The sequence below is a fragment of the Hyperolius riggenbachi genome, chromosome 1 (assembly GCF_040937935.1).
Source record: "Hyperolius riggenbachi isolate aHypRig1 chromosome 1, aHypRig1.pri, whole genome shotgun sequence".
In the NCBI taxonomy this organism is placed as follows: Eukaryota; Metazoa; Chordata; class Amphibia; order Anura; family Hyperoliidae; genus Hyperolius; species Hyperolius riggenbachi.
This window is the reverse complement of record NC_090646.1, coordinates 64,406,025-64,429,750: the sequence shown is the minus strand read 5'-3', so window position 1 is coordinate 64,429,750 and position 23,726 is coordinate 64,406,025. Positions and strand designations below refer to the sequence as shown.

Below are 23,726 nucleotides of genomic sequence, written 5' to 3'. Positions count from 1 at the left end.
ATTTGAAATTAATACACATTTTATAGATTAACCTTTTCTACCTCTTTTTCTTTTATGCTTTCCTTTTAAGTTCAGACTGTAGAGACCCAAAGGGCTCGTGCACATGGGCTTTTGCAGTTTAGCCCAACCCTCCATTGATCTGTTTCTCTACAGCTACATTTCACTTTACTTTTATTCTGACCTCCGCTTTTCCATTAAAGAGAATCTGTATTGTTAAAATCACACAAAAGTAAACATACCAGTGTGTTAGGGGACATCTCCTATTACCCTCTGTCACAATTTCGCCGCTCCCCGCCGCATTAAAAGTAGTCAAAAACAGTTTTAAAAAGTTTGTTTATAAACAAACAAAATGGCCACCAAAACAGGAAGTAGATTGATGTACAATATGTCCACACACAGAAAATACATCCATACACAAGCAGGCTGTATACAGCTTTCCTTTTGAATCTCAAAAGATCATTTGTGTGTTTACCTTCTGTCCCCGTCTTCTCTCGTGCACTGAACATTACAGGCTTCCTGCAGACAGCTCTGCCTGTGTTTGTAATTCCTCAGTATGTGTCAGCCAGCTACTTTCACAGCCTAACAGAGGAGGATTTTTATCCAGCTCTCTTCTATCACTGATAAGATAGCAGACAAGCTGCTGGCTTATGTAAATAAAACACACACTGGAGTGTGCATAGAGGAACAGACCAGCACGGAAGAGTTGGCAGCCTTCCAGACACAGGCGGACAAGTCTGACAGGGGAAAGATACATTGATTTATTACAGAGACCGTGATAGTACAAAGTGCTGCAGTGAGCCAGAACAGATTAGAATAGGTTTAGGAACTTGTAGGATGGTAGGAAAAACGTTGTAATTTTTGTTAGTCACTTTAACTACTATGGCTGAAGCCCAGTAACAACTGATGGCAAACTGAAAGCCAACTCTTGTGAAGAGAGTCCACTATTGCTGTGGGCTTGTGCACATGCCTGGTCTGGCATTCTATTCACGGCTGCACTTTTTACAAAAGCTGCATGTTCTATTTCTCCATCTTCCAAGAAGGGCTAATACAATATGGTCATTATCGCCGTAGCATAGCTGTGGTGCGTTCCTGTATTGTATTTGGGATGTGTTTATACTGCAGCTTTTGTACACAGTCCCTGCATGTAAAGTGTCAGCATAATTCTGTGAGAACCAGCCAATGGGGTGGGCTGGCTAAGGAGCATCATTTTGGGGCAACAAATATAAAGTAAGATAAAGAGGCAGCTTGGCATACAGAAAAGTCAGTTTGGTTAAAACAAACCCAGAAGCAAAAATAAACTTGATACAATGAATTTTACGTGTAGTGCAGCTAAGAAATGGAACATTAGTAGCAAAGAAGAGTCTCATGTTTTCCGGTACAGGAAGAGTTAAAGGACTTCAGTTGTTATCTATGTAGAAGAGCTTTTTTTGAGCTCTTCGACCTACTGTATGAAATACAGTCCTGTTCTCGGAAGCACCTAAACAGCAAAGAAACAAACCGCTTGAGATAAGGTTTTTCTGCAAGAAAGTTCAAGTGGTCATTATTTCTGCTTTGTTTTATAGCTTAAAAGACAGAGTGAGGCTTTAAAACTGCAACTGTGACAGTATGATGCAATGTTTTTTTTTTTTTTTTTTAAGCTATATAACTGGAAATAAAAATGACTTTTTTTTTCTTTGCTACTTATGTTCTGATCCTTATCCATACTACACATAGAATTCATTATCTCATAAGGTTTTTTTTGGTCACCTCAGGTCTGCTTTAAGTCAGTTCTTCACGTTCTACATATGCTTTGAGCTATGTCTGTTATGAAGTGTAGTGTCGATTGACCATTGTCGTCTCTCCCGCCCCCCCCCCCCCCCTCATCACTACCACACACGTACACCCCTCTGCACTCTGCTGAGAGGCCATAAGATTCAGCTGCTCTACGGACAATACTGCCAAAATCCCTTATTTTGAAAACGGAAGAATTTCAGCATTGTTATTACTGTGACTCAGCTATATCCAGAGCAAATATCTTTGCTGGACTCCAGTCCTGTGGTAGAATAGGCCTAGAGATTGGAATAGGGTTTTCTGGTCGGTGGTAGGTAATAGGAAGCAGAAAGGTAAGGCCTAGCTATGTCTGGTTCATGTTAGGCTAGGGGTCAGTGAAGATCACAGGGTTTGGAGTTAGTTTTGTGGTGAATGGTTGGGTTGCTCTTGTTGCTTAGTTTCACATTCTCACACTTTTCATGACCTGAGGAGGTGGGAGTTCTAAAGAGAGTACAATATACCGTATATACTCGTGTATAATCCGAGGTATCCACTTTTCCCTCATAAACCAGGAAAAAGTCTCTCGTATAAGCCCCCTCTCCAATATAGCCCCCTCCGCAGTAGCCAGATGTTCCCCTAGTAGTAGTCAGCCCCCCTCCCCATGGCCAGACATGCCCTAGGATCATGCAGCTGTGTCTCAAGAAGCCACTAGATGGCGTCCTAGAAATGACACACAGCGATTGCCACACAGAAAGAATCTCCGATCATTGCACCTATTGGCACGTTGCTTGCACGCTCTGCTCCACAAGCCAGGGGACACAGGTAGTGTTGAGCAGCGCACTCTGCACATTATGTTGCAGGAGATAGGAGGCATGGACACAGCAGGGAGTCAGCTGGCAAGAGCAGGATCACTAGTGCACGATCCTTACGCTCCTCTGCCAGTAACAAAACCTGCTCCACTGTTCGTTTTGCTCCACTGACTCACATATAAACCAAGGAGGTAACTTTTCAGCACATTTTTTTATGCTGAAAAATTAGGCTTATACATGAGTATATACAGTATTAAAAGTTTTGGCTTGTTTGCGTTTGTGAAGTTTTTTGTACGCCAGCACCTGAAACCATCACAACAAAGGATTTATACTTGCCTGGGGCTCCTCCCAGCCCCCTGTAGTCATTCAGCTCCATCAATGTCTGTCCTGTACCCACCATTCTACCACGGCCAGCTCTGGTAAAGTTCGTAAGTGAGCCTGTCTGGGACTACTGCGCATGTGGGGCTCTGGCCCCGTGCCTCTTAGATCCTGATGATCAATGAGATGCTAACAATTTCATCTTGCATGCAAATGTAATGCAATTTTTGTAGTCTTTAGGTCGGGAGGAGCCGAACTCACAACCTTGTGCATGGGAAGCAGAAGCAGTACCTTAATCAGCAGGATGGGCATCTGATTGGCTTAGTTCTGAATTGCATAAAATGTACTTACAAGCCAGAATTTGCATCACATTGACCATCTCTAGCAGCTAGCTTTAGAGGAACATTACTGAATATAAATGAATGAGTATTGATATTCATCTATAGATTATTTAGTCAGGGTTTGCCCATTGTGAAAATCTTTCCTCTCCCTGATTTACATTCTGAAATATATCACTGGTGGTGACATCTTTACTGCTGGCAGCTGCCTTACTGCGACATGTATGTTGTGTTTTCCAGTATTATCTCTGATGGTGAAACCAGGATAATGAATGTAAAATTGGGAATCCTGATTAATGTACTTTGTCTTTACAGTGCCTCTTCAAAGGACTGCTGACATGAGGGATATGGGGCCTGCCATGTTTATTTCCTTTTAAATACACATTGCCTGGCTGTCCTGATCATCTGCCTCTCAGATGTTTAGCCATAGACCCTGAACAAGCATGCAGATCAAATGTCCTGTCTGAAGTCTGACTGGATTGGACGCATGCTTGTTACAGGTGTGTGTGATACAGATGCTACTGCAGCCAGAGAGATCAGCAGGACAGCTGGTCTTAAAGTGTACCTGAGATCTGGCCTTAAAAAGAAAATCTATCTTGTTAAGACTAAATAAACATTTGAGGGAAAAAAAAAAAAGAAAAGAAAATATACATATCTTGGGCTTCCTTCTGCCTGATTGCTCCTATGTCGTCCTCAGTTGCTGCCTAGTTCATCCGCAACTGGCCCCAGTGCGTCGTCCAGTCGGCACAGGTGCATTCCAGCCGTGTGCACCCCCCTGCCGTGCTCCATTCGCCGGTAGCGTTCTGCACTTGCTCAGTAGTGCTGCGCAGGCACAGAAAGATCCAGGCGTTGGGAACGCACGCGACCATGCCGCATGTGTGCAACTGGCCCCAGACTGGAGGCCTTTCCAGGGCCAATTGCTAAAGAACGAGAAGGGAAAGGAGCAACCGGGCCGGAGGGGTCTGGAGGAAGCCTCGGGTATATATATTTTCATTTTAAGATCCCCATCTCAGGTTGCCTTTAACCTGCCTGGCGTTCTATTAAGATCGCCAGGCTGGTGACCGGACGGGTTTTTTTTAATTAAAAAAAAACTATTTCATGCAGCCAACTGAAAGTTAGCTGCATGAAAGCCCACTAGAGGGCGCTCCCAATCCGTACTTCTGATCGCCTCTGGCGATCAGAAGTAACAAGAAGGGCCTCGTCGCCATGGCAACGAGCGGAGTGACGTCATGGACGTCAGCCGACGTCCTGACGTCAGCCGCCTCCGATCCAGCCCTTAGCGCTGGCCGGAACTGTTTGGTCCGGCTGCGCTGGGCTTGGGCGGCCCGGGGGACCCTCTTTCGCCGCTGCAGCGGCGATCAGGTAGCACACGCGGCTGGCAAAGTGCCGGCTGCGTGTGCTCCTTTTTTATTTCGTAAAAATCGGCCCAGCAGGGCCTGAGCGGCACCCTCCGGCGTCTCTGGACGAGCTCAGCTCGTCCAGAACGCTCAGGAGGTTAAGAAGACACTGAAGCGAAAAAAATATGATTTGTATGTGTAGTACAGCTAAGAAATAAAACATTAGGAGCAGAGACATAAGTCTAATATTGTTTCCAGTACAGGAAGAGTTAAAGTGGACCCAAATTAAAAATACAAGATTTCAGAAATAAAATCTATTTTCTAAATTATAATAATAAATAGCAGCCTTTTTTCAGCTGCATAATGACAAATATAAAATATTTTACATTTATTGGAGGAACCCCTCCCTTCCTTTCAAATTGCCGGGACAGAATCCGGCAAAATGCTGGAGTAGGTGGTGTCTGGCAATGGAGGAATTGCTAATGGCTGCCCCCAGTATAACCCTAGTTATTAAAAGAGAAGGGTGAAAAGCATGCACTGAAATGATCATAGGTTTGAAGGAGTGTCTATTTATCTTTATATGTGTCAGAGTGGTGCAACTAAATATTTGTAATTAAAAAAAATGTTTGGTTTGGGTCCGCTTTAAGAAACTCCAGTTATCTATGTGAAAGAGCCATTGAACTCCACGACTTTCAAAGTCGCAGAGAGCTCTGTCTTCTGAAGCTTATTATCTCAACTGTCAGTCACTGTATTTTCTTTTTCTCTCCAGAGGACAGGTCAATCGTTAACTGGCCTGCTCTGTAAAATAATTTAGGATGCTGAGTAGTGTGTAAACTGTGAATATTCGAGAATGATTCAATGTTATAAAAAACACTATATACCGGTAACTTAAAATAAATAAGAGAATATTTTCTTTGCTACTAATGTTCTGGTAATTATTCATACTACACAAACCATTATATCATTTTTTTGCTTCAGTCTGTCAAAAATATGACAGCCACCATATACCTCTCAGTTGAGTTGTCCAAAGTTTTGCTATTAATCCTTACATCATACCGAGGAGCCAGACTGAAGGCATCACCACAACAGTGGAAGGTTCCTGCAATGTGAACTTGTATGTAAACAGAGGCGTGTGGTTGTGTCACGTGTTAGGTGGTGGGAGTTCATGCTAGTTTGCGTGAAGTTAGATCACATTCCCCTGACAAGTCTGGGCTTCCCTCTCTCACCAGGAGGACCTACATACAGAACTCCTATACATCCACGGATCCGCACGCCATCCCTGTACCTCCCATCTACTAACCAGGCCACACACAGATTCCCACTCAATCCTCTGAACAACCAAATGAGAAATGAAACCGCTTCAGGGGGACATTTGTGTTCTGAAGGAAGATTTGTTGCATCATGAAGCAATGAGAGATGGTCAGACGCTTACATGTGTACAGACATCACTTCCTCACCTCCCTTTTAAAGTGGACCTGAACTCTTGCTCAGGATAGAAGGAAAACCTAGAGAAATGCACCCTGTATATATTTAGAGAGTTTAGCCTGTCTAATCCCCCCTTATCTGTGACTAATGACCACTGTAATATGATGTCTGCTGTGTCAGCTCAGAAATCTTGGCAGAGCAGCTAATTTGTAAACAAAGTATGTTAACCCCATGTCTGCTTCCTTTTTTTTTACTAGAACTGCATTAAAAGGGATAATTTAGGCTTTAGAAGCTTCCCTTCCAGCAGAGCTGGCTGCTTCCAAACTTCACATAATGTTATCTTGTGTTTCATTGTATCAAGTGAGAAATGTAAACAAAGCCTTCTCTCGCACTGCCTGGTCCCCTGAACAAAGTCAGACAAGCAGAAATGCTTTCTGATGCTTTCTGATTAAGTTAAGGTGGCCATACACTGGTCGATTTGCCATCAGCTTCGACCAACAGATAGATCCCTCTCTGATCGAATCTGATCAGAGAGGGATCGTGTGGCTGCCTTTACTGTAAACTGTTCACAATCGGTGGTGGTGGTGCCGCTGCCTCCGCCCGCATACATTACCTGCTCTGCTGGCGCGACTCCCCAAGTCTCCGCTGTCTTCTCTGGTCTGGTCTCCGGGTCCGGCATGCTTCACTTCCTCCTCTCCCGACAGGAAGTTTAAACAGTAGAGCGCCCTCTACTGTTTAAACTTCCTGCCAGGACAGGAGGAAGTGAAGCATGCTGGAGACCAGAGCGGAGAAGACTGCGGAGACCTGGGGAGTGGCGCCGGCGGAGCAGGTAATGTATTGCCGCTCTATTGCGTCGGTCGTCGGGCACTCGAACGCCGCTAGCAATGCGCTCCCTACCCGCAGGCGATCGACGGTAGTTTCCCACACAGAGCGATCGACGGGATCGATCTATTTCAGGACGAAATGGATCGAAATTTTGCGTGTAACGTGCACGATGTGACAGCAGATTCGATCCCAGTGATCTAATCTGCTGTTGATCGGCGGGGAATTGGCCTAGTGTATGGCCAGCTTAAGAGGATGAATAAAGCAGTTAGAAATAAAATGCAAAGTCAGCTCTCAGAGTAAAATAAGTGTACTTTAGGAACGTATAATTTCTAAATGAATAATACTTATGCACAAAAGCAAATATGCTAACCGTATGGCATATAAAAAGTAGGAAAACATGTTTTTATTGAATATTATGTCAGGGTTTTATACCGCTTTAACTGAAGGTTTGTTGTGGTTGTGAATAAGAGTCCTTTTTCACTAAGGAACGCAATCCTGCTTCCCAATGTCTGGCAAATAGTTCACGTTTTCACACAGTTAGAGTTCGTCCAGTCAGGAGGCGCCTGCTTGCTGAAATTGTGACAGTTTTGCATCTTTGCATTGAATGCAAAGAACCGCACATGTAGTGTACAACTGTACGTGCGTATGTGACTCTTTAGCACAGGAACAGTGCCGATAGAAGAATATCAGGAAATGTACCTATACTCTAATATTTAAAGTGTTCATTTTCATTAGTAAAATATCGGTAATTGTTACCGATATTTTACTATAGCTAAACCTAGCCCTACTCTCACACAGAAGCCTTCACTACCGATACCTAACCCCAACACCTCCGTGGTGGTGCCTAGCCCTAAGACACCCCCTGCGCAAACACCCTTCTTGACGCCTAACCCTAACTGCCCCCCCCTGCGCAAACCCACTTCACTGACGCCTAACCCTAACTGCCCCCTGCACAAACCCCCTTCAATGATGCCTAACCCTAACTGCCCCCTGCACAAGCCCCCCTTACTGCCGCCTAACCCTAACTGCCCCCCCCTTGCACAAACCCCCTTCCTGATGCCTAACCCTAACTGCCCCCTGCACAAACCCCCTTCCTGATGCCAAACACTAACTGCCCCCCCCCCCCCCCCCCACCTGCACAAACACCCTTCCTGATACCTAACCCTAACTGCCCCCCCCTGCACAAACACCCTTCCTGACGCCTAACCCTTAGGCCTGGTTCACACTAGCGTTCTAGGTCCGGTTTTCCCGGACCCGGAACGCTCCGTACACAGCGGATGGTGAATGGATACATTGTTAATCAATGTATCCATTCACACTTGTGCGCCGTCCGGATCCGATCCGGGAACGCAGCTCCGGGACGGTCCGGCTTTTTTTCCAACATGCGCTATTTTTCATTCCGTCCCGGTGCGGCTGCGGACCCGGGCCGGATCCTGACCCTGACCCGAACATGCGGCCATGCTGTGCAATGAGAAACAGATGTTTCTCATCACACTGGCAATAGGACCGGATGCTTCCAGCACCGGTCCTATGCCACTTGGGGGGCCCGGACTACGCGCCGGTACCCCCCATGCTTGCGGTGCCTTTCTGGTACTGCAATGTATCTAGTTTCGGCTACTTTATTGTAGCCGGAACTGATACATTCCGGATCCGCAACTGGTGGCAACTTGTGGCCACTGCAGAGACCCGTACGGTCTCTTTGCGGGACCCGGACACTTGCGGACTCGAACCGCAAGTGTGAATGGGGCCTTACTGCCCCCCCCCCCACCCCCACCCCCGCACAAACCCCCTTCCTGACGCCTAACCCTAACTGTTCCCCCTGCACAAACCCCTTCCTGACGCCTAACCTTAACTGCCCCCCCCCCCCCTGCAAAAACACCCTTCCTGATGCCTAATGCTGGGAATACACGTTAAGTTTTTACTTTAGATAGATGGGTTCGATAGATAAATTCCAACCTGTCGGATCTGTTCGATTATGTTTTCGTTTCGATTTTCCTCATTCAAGTGAATGTAATTGATAAGAAAAGATAAGGAATCGAGAGGGGAATCGAGCAGTGAATCGAGAGTAGAATCTATCGAAAGCGAAAACGACGGCAAAAACGCATCGTGTATTCCCGGCATTACCCTAACTGCCGGCATCTTAAAAATTAATTTTATGAGAATTTAGGAAATAGAACTAAAGAAAGGGCCGACAGAGTGAAACATTCTGTCTTTATAGCACAAGGCCCAGGGGGACATGCCTCACCAGAAAAGTTTCGCAAGCATCAGGCCAATGTCTCTTACATTTGTAGGCCTTACAAAAAATGTGGGTAGAAATATATAATTAATGAAAATTAAAATTTCTCTGCACATCGTGTGCGTTCCACTGAGCTGAATAAAACTCATCCATATTTTATGGAAGAAAACAAAAAACAGAGATGTGATGCATTTTCTAGGGAATATTTTCTTCATTTCCTGGGAAAATGTGACTGACAGCTGACCAGTGCCACCTAGTGGTAAGATGTATGTAGTTTCAGAACGCCTTAAAGGGAACCTAAACTGAGAAGGATATGGATTTTTCCTTTTAAAATAATACCAGTTGCCTGACTCTCTGCTGATCCTGTGTCTGATACTTTTAGCCACAGCCCCTCAGCAAGCATGTAGATCAGGTGCTCTGACTGAAGTCCGACTGGATTAGCTGCATGCTTGTTTCAGGGTGTGTGATTCAGCCACTACTGCAGCCAAACAGATCAGCAGGACTGCCAAGCAACTGGTATTGTTTAAAAGGAAACATCCATAATCCTCTCAGTTAAGGTTCACTTTAAAGGGGACCTGAACTCTTGCACAGGACTGAATAAATGCAAAGAGAAATGCACCCTGTATGTATTTAGAGAGTTTAGCCTGTTTAAAGGGGAACTGAAGAGAGAGGTATATGGAGGCTGTCCTGTTTATTTCCTTTTAATCAATACCAGTTGCCTGGCAGCCCTGCTGGTCTATTTCTCTGCAGTAGTATCTGATTGAAACCAGAAACAAGCATGCAGCTAGTCTTGTCAGATCAGACTTATAAGTCTGAACCACTGAAACACCTGATCTGCTGCATGCTTGTTCAGGGGCTATGGCTAATAGTATTAGAGGCAGAGGATCAGCAGGGCCGCCATGCAACTGGTATTGTCTAAAAGGAAATAAACATGACAGCCTCCATATACCTCTCTCTTCAGTTCCCCTTTAAATCCACCTCATTTGTGTCTAATCACAAGTTGTAATTTCATCTCTCCCCTGTGTCACATGACTGCCTATGGCAGGGATGGCAGATAACGCCATTTGGAGCACAGGATGTTAACAATATGTCTGCTTCTATGAATCAGGAAGTAGAAACAGTGCAGATTTATTTTAGGATTTGTATCAGCTGTAACAAAGAAATGATTTTTTTTTTTTAACCTATTTTAGTTCCTGGACGTAGTTTCTACGTCCAGGAACCATGCGCGCTCCCGCGGTCGATCGCGCGCATGCACGCGCGATCCCGGCCCGCGGTTCGTTAGCCAGGCAATCAGTGAATCGGTCTATGGTGCCCGATCACTGGTTCCTCTCCCCCGCTGAAAAAGTGACAGCTTCTCTCGGAAGCTGCGCTTTTTCTGGCTATAGCATCTCCCATGCGTCTCTAAGCGTATGTTACGCTTAGAGTGACGTCATGTAAACAAACTCATAGCCGCCATCTTGTGGCCAAAAAGTAAAACTACAACTAAAGGTAAAAAAAATAAAACTAAACACACATTTACATTATAAAACTATTGTTTACATCCCACCCTCCCAAAAATACCCAAATAAAATGTTTAATATAAAAAACAAACAAACATTACAATAAAAAAAAAAACATGTAAATATTTACCTAAGGGTCTAAACTTTTTAAATATCAATGTAAAGATGAAATATTTCTATATTTTTTTATTTTAAACTTGTAAATAGTGATAGATGCAAAACGGAAAAAATGCACCTTTATTTCCAAATAAAATATTGTCACCATACATTGTGATAGGGACATAATTTACATAACGGTGTAATAACCGGGACATATGGGCAAATACAATACGTGAGTTTTAATTATGGAGGCATGTATTATTTTAAAACTATAATGGCTGAAAACTGAGAAATAATGATTTTTTCCCGTTTTTTTCTTATTCTTCCTGTTAAAATGCATTTACAGTAAAGTGGCTCTTAGCAAAATGTACCCCCCAAAGAAAGCCTAATTGGTGGCGGAAAAAACAAGATATAGATCAGTTCATTGTGATAAGTAGTGATAAAGTTATAGGCTAATCAATGGGAGGTGAACATTGCTCAAGTGAAAACGACAGAACGCGAATGGGTTAAGGTGATTATGCTGTTGCATAGCTTTTAGAGCAAAAAGAATCTTCTTAGTTCAGTTCCGTTTTAAAATAGTGGAACTCTGGCCAAAATGTATTTTTTTTTGTTTTGTTTTTCTTCATTGTAGTTTTAAAAAGTGGGGAGGTTACATTTTTAAGAGTTTTCTTACCTTCTTACTCCTGATACAAGATCCCACCTGTCTCATGTAAAGACGTCTTCATGGGGGTTTTATTCCAGACTACTGTTCTGCCTTCTCAGTTACCCAAAACTGAAAGTACAACTAGAGTCACATAAAGGAAGAAAACATACAATCCTATCAAAAAATCATAGTAGCTTCAATACTAAAGCCTGATACGCACCTTCAATTTTGATTGGCCAATTTAAAGGACACCAGAGACTAAGCACCCTCATGTATTTTACCATATATATCAGTGGGAACATTAGAGAAAACACCTACCTTGCTTTCTGTTTCATTCTACACTGCACAGCTTGTTTCTAATCAGCCCCGATAGAATCCCTGACTGAGCATTCAGGGCTGGTGCACACCAAAAACCGCTAGCAGATCCGCAAAATGCTAGCAGATTTTTAAACGCTTTTTTTTATTTTTCTATGGCGTTTTGCTAGCGTTTTGCGGATTGCTGCTGCGGTTTTCAGTATAGTAGATTTCATATATTGTTACAGTAAAGCTGTTACTGAACAGCTTCTGTAACAAAACCGCCGGCAAAACCGCTCTGAAGTGCCGTTTTTCAGAGCGGTTTGCGTTTTTCCTATACTTAACATTGAGGCAGAAACGCATCCGAAATCCAAAAAATGCCTCACCCAGGCATTTTTCGTTTCTGCAAAACGCCTGCCGCTCTGGTGTGCACCACCCCATTGAGATACATTGACCAAGCAGATCCGCAGCCGCAAGCGGATCTGAAAACGCCCAAAAAGCCGCTCGGTGTGCACCAGCCCTACGTCTGGCTTTGCTCAGGAATATCTATAGCTCAGTCTGTGTTCTCTCATGTCTTTTCAAGTCTAAGCCTGCCCCCTGCTGGCTCTGCTCAGGAATCATTATAGCTGATGTAGCAAAGCCAGATTGAATGTCGGGGATTTTATCAGGTCTGATAAGAAACAAACTGTGCAGTGCAGAATGAAACAGAAAGCATGGTAGGTATTTTCTCGAATGTTCCCACTGATCTATATGGTAAAATACATGAGGATGCTTCGTCTGGTTCACTTTAAGCACCTCCATGTAGTATGAGGGCTCAGGGCTAGAACCCACTACAGCGTTTTTTTTTTTTTCTTTTGAGCGTTTAGGGAGGTTTTCAAAACGCTAGAAATTTCCCTAAACGCTCAGCTAATGTTAATGGATGGGCCAAATTCCACTGGAGTGATTGCGATTACCAAAATCGCAAACGCAGGACATGCAGCATTTTTGAGCGTTAGCGTTTTGAGTTGGCGTTTGCGTTTCTGCAATGTAAAGTATATAAACATTGGCGTAATCTCTTGTCAAAACCTACACAGAGCGATTTGCTAATGTTTTTAAATTACTGCACACTGTAAAAAAGAAAAAAAATTGAAAGGACCAATCAGAATTAAAATCGCTAATTGCAAATAAGCTACACAATCGCTGACAAATCTTACACTTCTTAGGCCCCATTCACATCTGAGTGGGAATCGCGCGATTCCCGCTCACCGCAAACCGCTATAGGTTTTTAAAACTGCTTAGCACATGGTTTGCTTATGGCAATGTTCTCACTGCCGCGACCACGGGCATTTAGCGATAATCGCAAACGTGTTACATGCAGCGTTTTGCCAGCGATCGCTTAGGATTTATAGAACCGCTAATCGCGATCGCTCCCGAAATGCTACCCTGTCCAGTGATTCTTTTTCCTTGTTAATCGTGGAAAAATCACTCCCGCAAAACGCTAGCGGTAATAGCTAGCGTTTTGCAATTTTAGATGTAAACGGGGCCTTAAAATCACTACCAAAATTCGCTGAAAACGCTCATGATATCGCTTACAAAATGTTCATTAAAAAACGCAAGCGATTGCGATGAGCGATAGCGCTTTGTAGGGGGTTCCAGGCCTCACTGATTTTAAAAATGAGCGGATTGTGTAGGTAAACTTTTTTTTTTTTTAAGAAACGTACCCACTGATGAACGATCATTCTATGATCCATCTGGCTTAATCTTCTAGCATCGATTGCAGCCAAAAAACGGAACAATTGTTTCGCTAATTACCACAGGAGTCTATGGGGATCTGAATGATTGCTCGTTCAGTGATCAGACATGACTGCCACAATATTTTCCACTAAACACGATTTTATGACGAAAAGATACCTGCGGCCACAAAATCAAGAAAGCAATCAGTTGTCGCAAGAAAAGTCGCCACAAAAATCACGCCGTTGGAATGAACCTTTATGCTACATGGAGGTGGTAAATTGGTCATTGATTGGCCAAGCATAATCTCAGGTGTCAACAGGAATGTTTGAGATTTTAAAACGTGTCGGTTGCTACATTAAAGTATTGAGTTATGATCAATGACCGATTACCCTCTACACCATGGCTGGATTTATTGCAGCGGGGGTGGGGGGTGCTTTGCATCTGTGTTGTGCCGCCACCATTCGAGTTTGACTCCAGCAGAAGTCCTCTCATTGTCTCACACTGCCCCCTAGTGACCAGTGGCCATAAATGCACATTTCAGCAGTACTAATTTATTAGCAAGGAAAAAAAAAAGGGGGGGGGGGGTTAAATAGATTGGCCTGGAGCACTTGCAAGCCTCTAAATTGGCTGCTAAAGGGTTAATAGATCAGAGAAGGTGACGAACCACTGGAAGTAAAACTGCCACCTATTTTAAGCCACAGCCACTGGTTAACCTCCAGCTCTCCAGTGTCCTCTCAGCCAAGAATCTGACCTGTGAACAATTGCCATTGTAGAGCAGTACATAATGTACGAATCCATTGTCCTCACACTTGCCCTCACTCACTTGTGTGACCCCTCCCCGCCATGACATTCGCTGACAATGGCCTCAATTCACTAACCTTTATCAAACACTTTATCAAACGTTTGATAATTTACCTCATGGGCAAAATTTAATTTTGAATTCACTAAGGTGTTATAGGTTTATTGAACTTGTTATCGATAAAACATTCGACAAATATATAACACCTTAGTGAATTTAAAATCAGATTTTACCCATGAGGTAAATTATCAAACGTTTGATAAAGTGTTTGATAAAGCTTAGTGAGTTGAGCCCATTGCGTCCGAGGCTTTATTAAAAGAAATGTCTCCTGTGTAGTGGAAAATGTGCATGCAGACGCCACGTGCGCTCCTCCTTACGTGTTGGCCATGTGCGATCCTCACACGTTAAAGGCCACGTGCGCTCCTTCTCACGCATTGGAGGCCACGTGCGCTCCTTCTCACGCATTGGAGGCCACGTGCGCTCCTTCTCACGCATTGGAGGCCACGTGCGCTCCTTCTCACGCATTGGAGGCCACGTGCGCTCCTTCTCGCGCATTGGAGGCCACGTGCGCTCCTTCTCGCGCATTGGAGGCCACGTGCGCTCCTTCTCGCGCATTGGAGGCCACGTGCGCTCCTTCTCGCGCGGTTGAGGCCACGTGCGCTCCTTCTCGCGCGGTTGAGGCCACGTGCGCTCCTTCTCGCGCGGTTGAGGCCACGTGCGCTCCTTCTCGCGCGGTTGAGGCCACGTGCGCTCCTTCTCGCGCGGTTGAGGCCACGTGCGCTCCTTCTCGCGCGGTTGAGGCCACGTGCGCTCCTTCTCGCGCGGTTGAGGCCACGTGCGCTCCTTCTCGCGCGGTTGAGGCCACGTGCGCTCCTTCTCGCGCGGTTGAGGCCACGTGCGCTCCTTCTCGCGCGGTTGAGGCCACGTGCGCTCCTTCTCGCGCGGTTGAGGCCACGTGCGCTCCTTCTCGCGCGGTTGAGGCCACGTGCGCTCCTTCTCGCGCGGTTGAGGCCACGTGCGCTCCTTCTCGCGCGGTTGAGGCCACGTGCACTCCTTCTCGCGCGGTTGAGGCCACGTGCGCTCCTTCTCGCGCGGTTGAGGCCACGTGCGCTCCTTCTCGCGCGGTTGAGGCCACGTGCGCTCCTTCTCGCGCGGTTGAGGCCACGTGCGCTCCTTCTCGCGCGGTTGAGGCCACGTGCGCTCCTTCTCGCGCGGTTGAGGCCACGTGCGCTCCTTCTCGCGCGGTTGAGGCCACGTGCGCTCCTCATACATTAGCATTTCCTTCACCACGTACTCCAGCTTTCCATCGCACATTTTTATGCTCTCTTCCCCCGAACAGGATAATAAATCTCTCCGGATTCCGGCCCTGATGCATTGTTTCCAATCAACAAACCGGGAGATGGAGAGCGGCGGCGGACAAAAACCTGATTTATGCAAATGAATGTGATTTACATAATGGGGCTGTGTACGGGTTTAGTGTGAAGAGCCCTCCTCCATAATCTGCCGCTTTCATGTGTGAAGCCGTCAGGTGGTATCAGTAGGGCAGCAATTTGTAAAGCCCTGCTTTCTGCTGGTGCCTCTGCCATTCGGCCGGGCTGAGAGGCCCATTAGAATAATGGCCGGTGATTGAGGGAATTACTGGTCCTTTCATAGTGACTGTGGGAGAGAAGGAACAGCTCTGAGTCACTGCAGAGGCCCAGAGGTGAGACAATTGTCGCCAGGTAACGCTGTGAAGAGGGGATTAAAAAACACTTGGAGATTACTGGGCTGGAGGATTCTAGGAAAGTTGACCACTGTACAACATGATGACTTCATTCAGAACGGCTGCTTTAACCCCTGGACTGCCAGCTATTAAACACCAGTGCCATCTATGTTCGAATTGTGTGCATTAAATGTCTTGGCCAAATCTACGTTTACCAAAGTCCACAGTAATGTGCCCACACAACGTAGTGATTTTGCAGATCGATCGACCATCGGATTTGTTAATTTTATAAAATGGGATAAAAATCTGTACCACAACAATCATGGGCGAGCGATAGTTCGATGATTTCTCCCTGAAATGGGTCATATGTATCAGGGCTGTGGAGTCGGAGTCGGGGCAATTTTGGGTGCCTGGAGTCTGAGTCGGGAAAAAATGCACCGACTCCTAATGAATTTAAACTGTAATTAAAATAGAAAATATGATAAAATGTTCTATTTCTCAGATAATAGTCATCATAAATAATTTATACATACAGTAATAGTTGTGCTTAGTCCACAAAAATGAAATAAACCAATCAAAATTAGTTACTTGTGCTGCTTCAATAAAGCAGTCCCCGTATTTTTAAAGTCAGATATACACATCTGATTGTGACTGTATATATGCTGTGCACACAGGAATCTCTTATATATACTAAATAACATCTATGCTGTAAGAATAAAGCCTGAGGTGTAGCCGTGTCACTAATAGAGATGGTCAATGAGATGGAAATAATTCTGCACTGATGCTGATTTATGCAAATGTATGCACTCTTTGCTCATGAAATCAAATAATTTGATACGTTTTTAAAATTTGGTTTGGGGACTATGAATTAAATGGTACCTGAGAAGGGTGAAAAGAAAAGTTTTTGTACATACCTGGGGCTTCTTCCAGCCCCCTTCAGGCTAATCAGTCCCTCGCTGTCCACCTCCACCACCTGGATCTTCTGCTATGAGTCCTGGTAATTCAGCCAGTCAGCACAGTCCGGCCGCCAGTCTGGCGTAGTGCGCATGCACACACTCCGCCGCCGGGAGCGTACTACACCTGCGCAGCACTGTTGCGCAGGTGCAGAACGCTCCTGGCTGTGGAAGTGGCATGCGGCCGGACTGTGCTGACTGGCTGAATTACCAGGACTCCTAGCAGAAGATCCAGGTGGCGAAGTAGGACAGCGAGGGACTGATTAGCCTGAAGGGGGCTGGAGGAAGCCCCAGGTATGTATAAAACTTTAATTTCATCTGTCTCAGGTTTACTTTGTTACACAGTAGTACTATACTCTACATATGCACTCTCCACAGAGCTACAGGGAATCCACTGAGAATGTTGTGCACATTGAACACAGAGGTGTTGTCTATCACCCATAAATCTGGTTCAGATTGTGCATGAAGAATGTGTAATAGAGGAAGAATCTCCTTATTCTCCTGCAGAGTACCTGCACATCACTCTTACATGTACCCACAGTCGCATTGCCTAGGGCCTGATCCATGTTCAGATTGTACATGAAGAATGTGTAATAGAGGAAGAATCTCCTTATTCCCCTGCAAAGTACCTGCACATCACTCCTACATGTACCCACAGTTACTTTGCCTAGGGCCTGATAGATGTTGTTTGTTCTGGCCTGTACCTTTTACAAGTACTCTTACCAAGGACTAGTTTTAGTCTATGACTAAAGGGAATAAATATGGCAGTCTCCATATCCTTCTCACTTCAGTTGTCTTTTAAAATTCCTAAGCGTTGGCAGTTAAGAGACGAATTTCATGTTACATACTTTCAATCAACAAGATTGTAATATGCAAATTAGAGGAGTCTGAGTCGGTGGAATCCTAAACTGAGGAGTCGGAGTCGGTGGATTTTTGTACCGACTCCACAACCCTGATATGTATTGATCGAGCATGCTGGGAAATCTTGTTTCGGCATGGTGCGGTTAACGATGCAGATTCGGCCCGGATTTGGCCCTAGTGGAGACGGGCCATCAGTGAATGGACGTCTGTTGTTTAGTTCTTACAAGCCCTTAAAGGGAACCAGAGACGAACGATTCACACAAAATATTTGTTGATAGCTTGTAAAGAATAAATGCTCTACCTGATAATTTCGCCACTCTGGTGTGCCTTTTTGAGTGTTTTTTATCCATTATTGCTCCAGGAAATATCCAATATGGCCGCCGGCTCATACCTGTTCTGCTTCCGGGTTATGAGTTGTTTTGGATGTGCTGTCTAGCCTCTATGAGACTATAGACAAGCAGGGCTGCTGCAGCCTTTCATCTGTCTGCTTTCAACTATTATTCTGGTATGCTGTGTGGCTGCCTGTAGGAAGTATCTCTCATAGAAATGAAACTGCATACAGTAGATAATGACTGGCTGCACAGTGAACACAGATACACTTGTCTGTTTCAGAGCTTCTTTCTCGGCAGCAGCAGCCCCTCCCATATCAACAGCTCTGAGTAGGAAATTTGAGCCAGGAGGGGGCAGGCTTGGGCTTGAAAAGACTCCACAGAAGAGTGACTCAGCTATAATGATTCCAGGTCAAACCTAGACTGAATCAGTCGGTGGATTGTTTTTTATATAAAGAGCTTTATTATATAATAAGGCAAATATAACAACAAGCTGGAGAAGCTAAAATAGCAAAACATATACAGAAGGAAGATAAAAACAAACGTGGATAAACATCCTACACGTATATATGTTGAAGAGCAAAATTCCGATGTCCATACCGTTCAACCTAGGAAATGGGGCACAAAAGTGCCTCCTACTGAGATCCTAGGGATCAGTCCAATCTAATAAGTTCCATAGTACATTGCTCTTCTTGACTGAAAGGAAAACCCTAACCTAGAACTAACCCCAAAATAAAATCAAAGAAAAAAAAGAAAAAAAAAGGGGAAAAGGAAAAATAACATCCTGTCTAAGCACAAGAGTCCCGAATGTCATAGAGGTATACAAAACAATTAGAAACCCATCACACAACTGTCCAAGGGGAACTAAAATTGCCTATAGGATCAGTCGGTGGATTGTTATCACAGCTGATAACATATAGATTAGACTGAGAAGAATAAAACAAAAAGCAGGGTAGGTGTTTACTGTCATGTTCCCACTGATAAATGTAATAACATACATGAGGGTGCTTCATCTCTGGTTCTCTTTAAAGAACAAGTGACACCCATGCTAACCTAGAAATAAAAAAACCACATATATAAGTAGATAAATACTAATTCTACTTACATAACAGATGTATTGTACTATCCATGTTATGATTCCTGTGAATTTTATAAAGGAAAAGCAGAGAATCCTATTCTAGACAGTTTCCATCTTGGTTGCCTTTGAAGCTAAGTCTGACATCCTTTCCTCTCTCGCTCTATTTTTTTCCTCTTGCTCATTGTGTATTCGTTACCCGCCCTCCTCCCAGAGTCTTCAGACACTCCCACTGTGGTCTATACTAGGAAGTGCACTGTCCTATGTCATTAGGAGGGGGAATTAAAGGGAAGAGAAGGAATATATTATAGATAAAGACTCCCCAGCATGCAACTTTTTTACTAGCTGATGGCAATGGCAATTAAAGGGCCAGTGCTTCTAAGGTATGCGATAACGCCAAACCATAAAAGCAGAAAAAGTTTTGAATGCAGGATTAGCATCTTTATCACTTAATACACTCAGACCAGTTGCTGTTGAAATTTGATTTTTGTATGGTGACAATACCGCTTTAAAGTGCGTACAGAGATTTGACTTATGTTGCTCATCAGGGATTGGGACCCGATCCCCTTGGGAAGAATCGCTGTGCTGCCCTTTACAGATGTGTGCCAGCTGTATAGCTGACAATGCATTCTGTTGCTATGGGGGAGAGGGGGGCGGATGGGTGCAGAAGGGGAGTGGCATTTAGAAAGAAGTCGGCCATCTCTCGGCCAAGTTGATCCACCCGGGTTATCACTTGCAGGTCAAGGGGATGCTGTACACACACCTGACTATTGGCTGAGGTGGTGGTTATCAGTAGTCAGGCGTGTGTACAAGGCTTTACCTGGATTGTTGTCCACATTGACAGTTCCTGTGGGAGTCGTTCCATTGATGAGGGTGAGATGGTCATTCTCTCATCTGTCATATGTAAAAGGTTATTCAACAGAAATATGCAATACCACTGAAAACATTGTTTACATTTCATTTAACGACTTTTGATTCAAATGTGCAGGACTGTTGCTGAGGCACACAGCAAACATTAATGAAAGACTTGCCCCCAATTCTAGCATGTTCTTAGGTTTTTTTTGGTTTTTTTTTGTATACATTAAATAAAATCGTTATTATTATTAATAGTTATTAATAGTTATTGTTAATACAATTGTTTAGAGGAGTTATACATGAGCAGCTTTGTAAAAAGTTAGTTTTTGCAAAAGCAAAAAAAAAAAAAATGCTTGTTGTCCCTTCTCATAGATCCTTGGCGGCTGACAGGCGCCTCCTAGCACACAGGCAGTCTGAAACACACCCACACACCGTCACATAAGCATGAAATGGGAAAATGTTTACAGGTAGTCCACGACTTAAAAACAACCCACCGAATGGAACCAAAATGGGAATAAGTTAAATAAATAAAAAATTAGACTTTTACTTTTCGACAAAATCAAATAAAACAAAATTCAAGTAGAATTTTTTTTAACTCCATAAAATTAAATTTTGCTGTAGTACACTATACTGTATACTGAGTTCTGCATATACATTTTAAAGCAAACCTGTAATCCAGCCCTGGATAAAGGGCAGACCCGAATTTACATTACAAGAGCCTATAGGCACATATATCCTTGCACCTTAGATTTTGTTCTCCATAAACCTACAAAGCCCCACCGAACTGCACTGCAAGTGTGCTGGCTTGCCCAGCTGTCACTCCTTCCTTACCTGTCATAGGTAGCTACAGGTGCTCCTTAATATTAGGTACCCAGAAGTACCCTCAATATTAAGCAGACTGCTTAGCCATTGCCCCCTACCCCACCCCCTTCCTTGTCCACCTTTTCCCCTTGCTCTGGCAATGCCTGTATGAATCCTGGTCATGCCAATAAAGCTATCTTTGAGTTTGAGCTAGAGGTGCTGACTGAAGAGAAATCTCAACAGTGGAATGCTGGGTGTCTGGTGAGCAGCCTCTCATTTTCACTCTGCATAGGGAAGGGGGAAGGCGCCCGAGGAGGGGAGTGAGCCGCCTTTCCATCATCAGGCGCCTGTAGGCACGGGCCTACAGTGTCTTATGGTAAATCCAGCCCTGATAAAGGGGAATAGAAGGAGGTGCAAAGGGACAAGGATCAGAGATGGTACAGAGGGAAACAATGGAGGCACAGAGGGAAGGTGGCACAGATTAAGACCTTGAGGTAACGGGGACAGAGGTGACTCAGTGGTGGGCAGGGGTGGCACACAGGTGAACAGTTAAGGCACATGGCAACACGGGGGCACTGGAGTCAGAAGGGCTCAGAGGAGGTACAGGGGGCAGAGATGGCACAGTGTTCCAACTTAAAGAGACTCTGTAACAAAATTTTCAGCCTTATTGCTTCTATCCTATAAGTTCCTATAGCTGTTTTAATGTGGTCTGTCTTACTGCAGCCTTTCCTAGTTGCACAGTGGCTGTGTTATCTCTGTTATATAATCTAATCTTCTCTCCTCTGTCGGGCTCAGGCAGGAATGTGCTGCTCTGCTTGTGATAGGATAGAAGCTATACACACCCTCTCCACGCCCCCTGCAGGCTCTGTGTGAGTCACCGACTAAGCTCCTCTCAGCCTATCACATGCTATGTCTTTTGTTTGTAAACACTGCCTAAAACTGGCAATTACAAGCCAAGATTGCAGCAGGGAGTGGCAGAAACGGCACAGAGGGGCCCAGGAGAACATAATAAATAGAATGGTATGCTTTTTATTGTAAGAATTTCAGAGTACAGATTCTCTTTAAGAACGGATTCAAGTTAAGAACAAACCTACAGTTCCATATCTTTCGTTAACTAGGGACTACCTGTACTCAGTCAGCTGAAGGCCTGCTTCCCTACTGACAGCCTGTCCTTGCTCCAGACTGGCAGTATGGGGAGGAAGTGAGCTGTCAGCTGGTGGTGGTAGTTGAGGAGGAAATGAGGATCTATGGATAGAAAGTATTTTTCTTTTTTTTTAATTTTAACTTGTGTATTATACTGCAAATACCATACGTTGCCTGTTGATCGCTAAGTGCTAATTGTGGTCTGTTTCTGATTGCAGAGTGACATGGATTCCTGGCTTGTGTTCCTGCTGCTGGGGTGCTGGCGGGTGTGCCTGGCTGCGGACAATGCCACCACAGGTGAGAGCAGTGCTGGGCCCATAACCTCCCATGCCCCGATATCCTGATAAATGCTGCAGAAATTTCATATGAACAAGCTGACACATCATTGCATTCCAGCGGTTCTGGGGGGTGGTTAGCTTTCAGGGACTACAAAGGGTAGATTTGCAAATTCAGCAGTGATGCATTGTGGGACAGCTCATATACTCACTCCTTCCGGAATAATCACAAATACTTTCTGTTTTAAACAGCCTCTGTATAAAAAAAAATGTCCCCTGCGGGGTACTCACCTCGGGAGGGGGAAGCCTCAGTGTCCCAATGAGGCTTCCCCCATCCCTGTAGCTACAGGCAATCCAGCGCTGGCTCCCCCGATGCGTCCTCCCTTGACAAGCCTGACAAGGCTTTTATGATTATTATTGTTATTATTTTTTGTTTATATAGCGCCAACATCTTCCATAGCGCTGTACATAGTACAAACAGATAATGGGGAACAAATATACATAAGAAATACAAGACACTGTACAGTCATGGCATTGTATAGACAAAATACAGATACATACATAGTTGATGTGTAGTTGGTACATATACATGTGTTAAAATTGCAGCGGTATGAGAAACACTAGGAGGAGGTCCCTGCCCTTGTGAGCTTACAATCTAGAGGGTAGTGGGGAGGAAACAAAAGGGAAGGAAACACAAGGATTAGTGGGTGTGCCTTCAGAGATGCCTATAGCAGATTATAGGCTTGTCTGAACAGGTGTGTTTTCAGAGTACGTTTGAAGGTTTCCAGACTCGTGGCATGACGAACCGGCTGAGGGAGAGAGTTCCAAAGGAAAGGGACAGCCCGTGAGAAGTCTTGGATGTGAGAGTGAGAGGAGGTGACTAGGCTGGAGGACAAAAAGGTCTCCTGTGAGGAACGGAGGGTCCGGGCGAGGAGGTATCTGGAAATTAAAGAGGAAATGTATGGTGGCGATAGCTTGTGTAGAGCTTTGTATGCAAGCAGGAGAAGTTTTAACTGGATCCTTTGGGCAACTGGTAACCAATGGAGGGATTGGCAGAGAGGGGCTGCCTCAGAGGATCTAGAAGAGAGGTGGATGAGACGGCCAGCAGAGTTTAGTAGGGATTGGAGAGGTGCCAGTCTGCTTTTTGGTAGACCACAGAGTAGGGTGTTGCAGTAGTCAAGACGGGACATGATTAGGGCATGCACAAGCATTTTAGTTGCTTCTTGTAAAAGGAAGGGACGGATTCTGGAAATGTTTTTGAGATGGCAGTAGCAGGAGGAAGTTAGTGTTAATATGTGGCTTGCTATATTTTCCTTCCCTGACTCCAGTGGGTGGCGATGTTGCGGCTCTCAGCATGGAGATAGGCGGAAATAGCCGATCTCTGTCGGGTCCGCTCTACTGCGCAGGAGTCTTGCGCCTGCGCAGTAGAGCAGCCCGGCAGCGATCGGCTATTTCCGCCTATCTCCGAGCGGAGAGCCGATACTGCGCCTGCGCTGGAGTCAGGGAAGGTAAATATTTACATCCCCACTGTTCGGAGGGGCCACTGCGAGACCGCCGTGGGACACAGGAGGACAGGGAAAGCCTCAATAGGATACGGAGGCTTCCCCCACTCAAGGTGAGTACCCCCCAGGGGAAATTTTTTTTTTTT

At 44.9% G+C, this 23,726-nt stretch overlaps 1 protein-coding gene across 3 annotated transcripts in view; it reads left to right on the top strand.

Moving 5' to 3' along the window:
• PTPRA (protein tyrosine phosphatase receptor type A) overlaps nt 1–23,726 on the top strand; it is a 239,419-nt gene that overhangs the window by 153,089 nt on the left and 62,604 nt on the right. For all 3 annotated transcript variants that reach the window (XM_068274827.1, XM_068274845.1, XM_068274837.1), the window contains exon 3: nt 22,022–22,100. In XM_068274827.1, coding sequence (XP_068130928.1) covers nt 22,028–22,100 — 73 coding nt within the window. In that variant the 5' untranslated portion in view covers nt 22,022–22,027. The remainder of the gene's footprint in view (nt 1–22,021; nt 22,101–23,726) is intronic.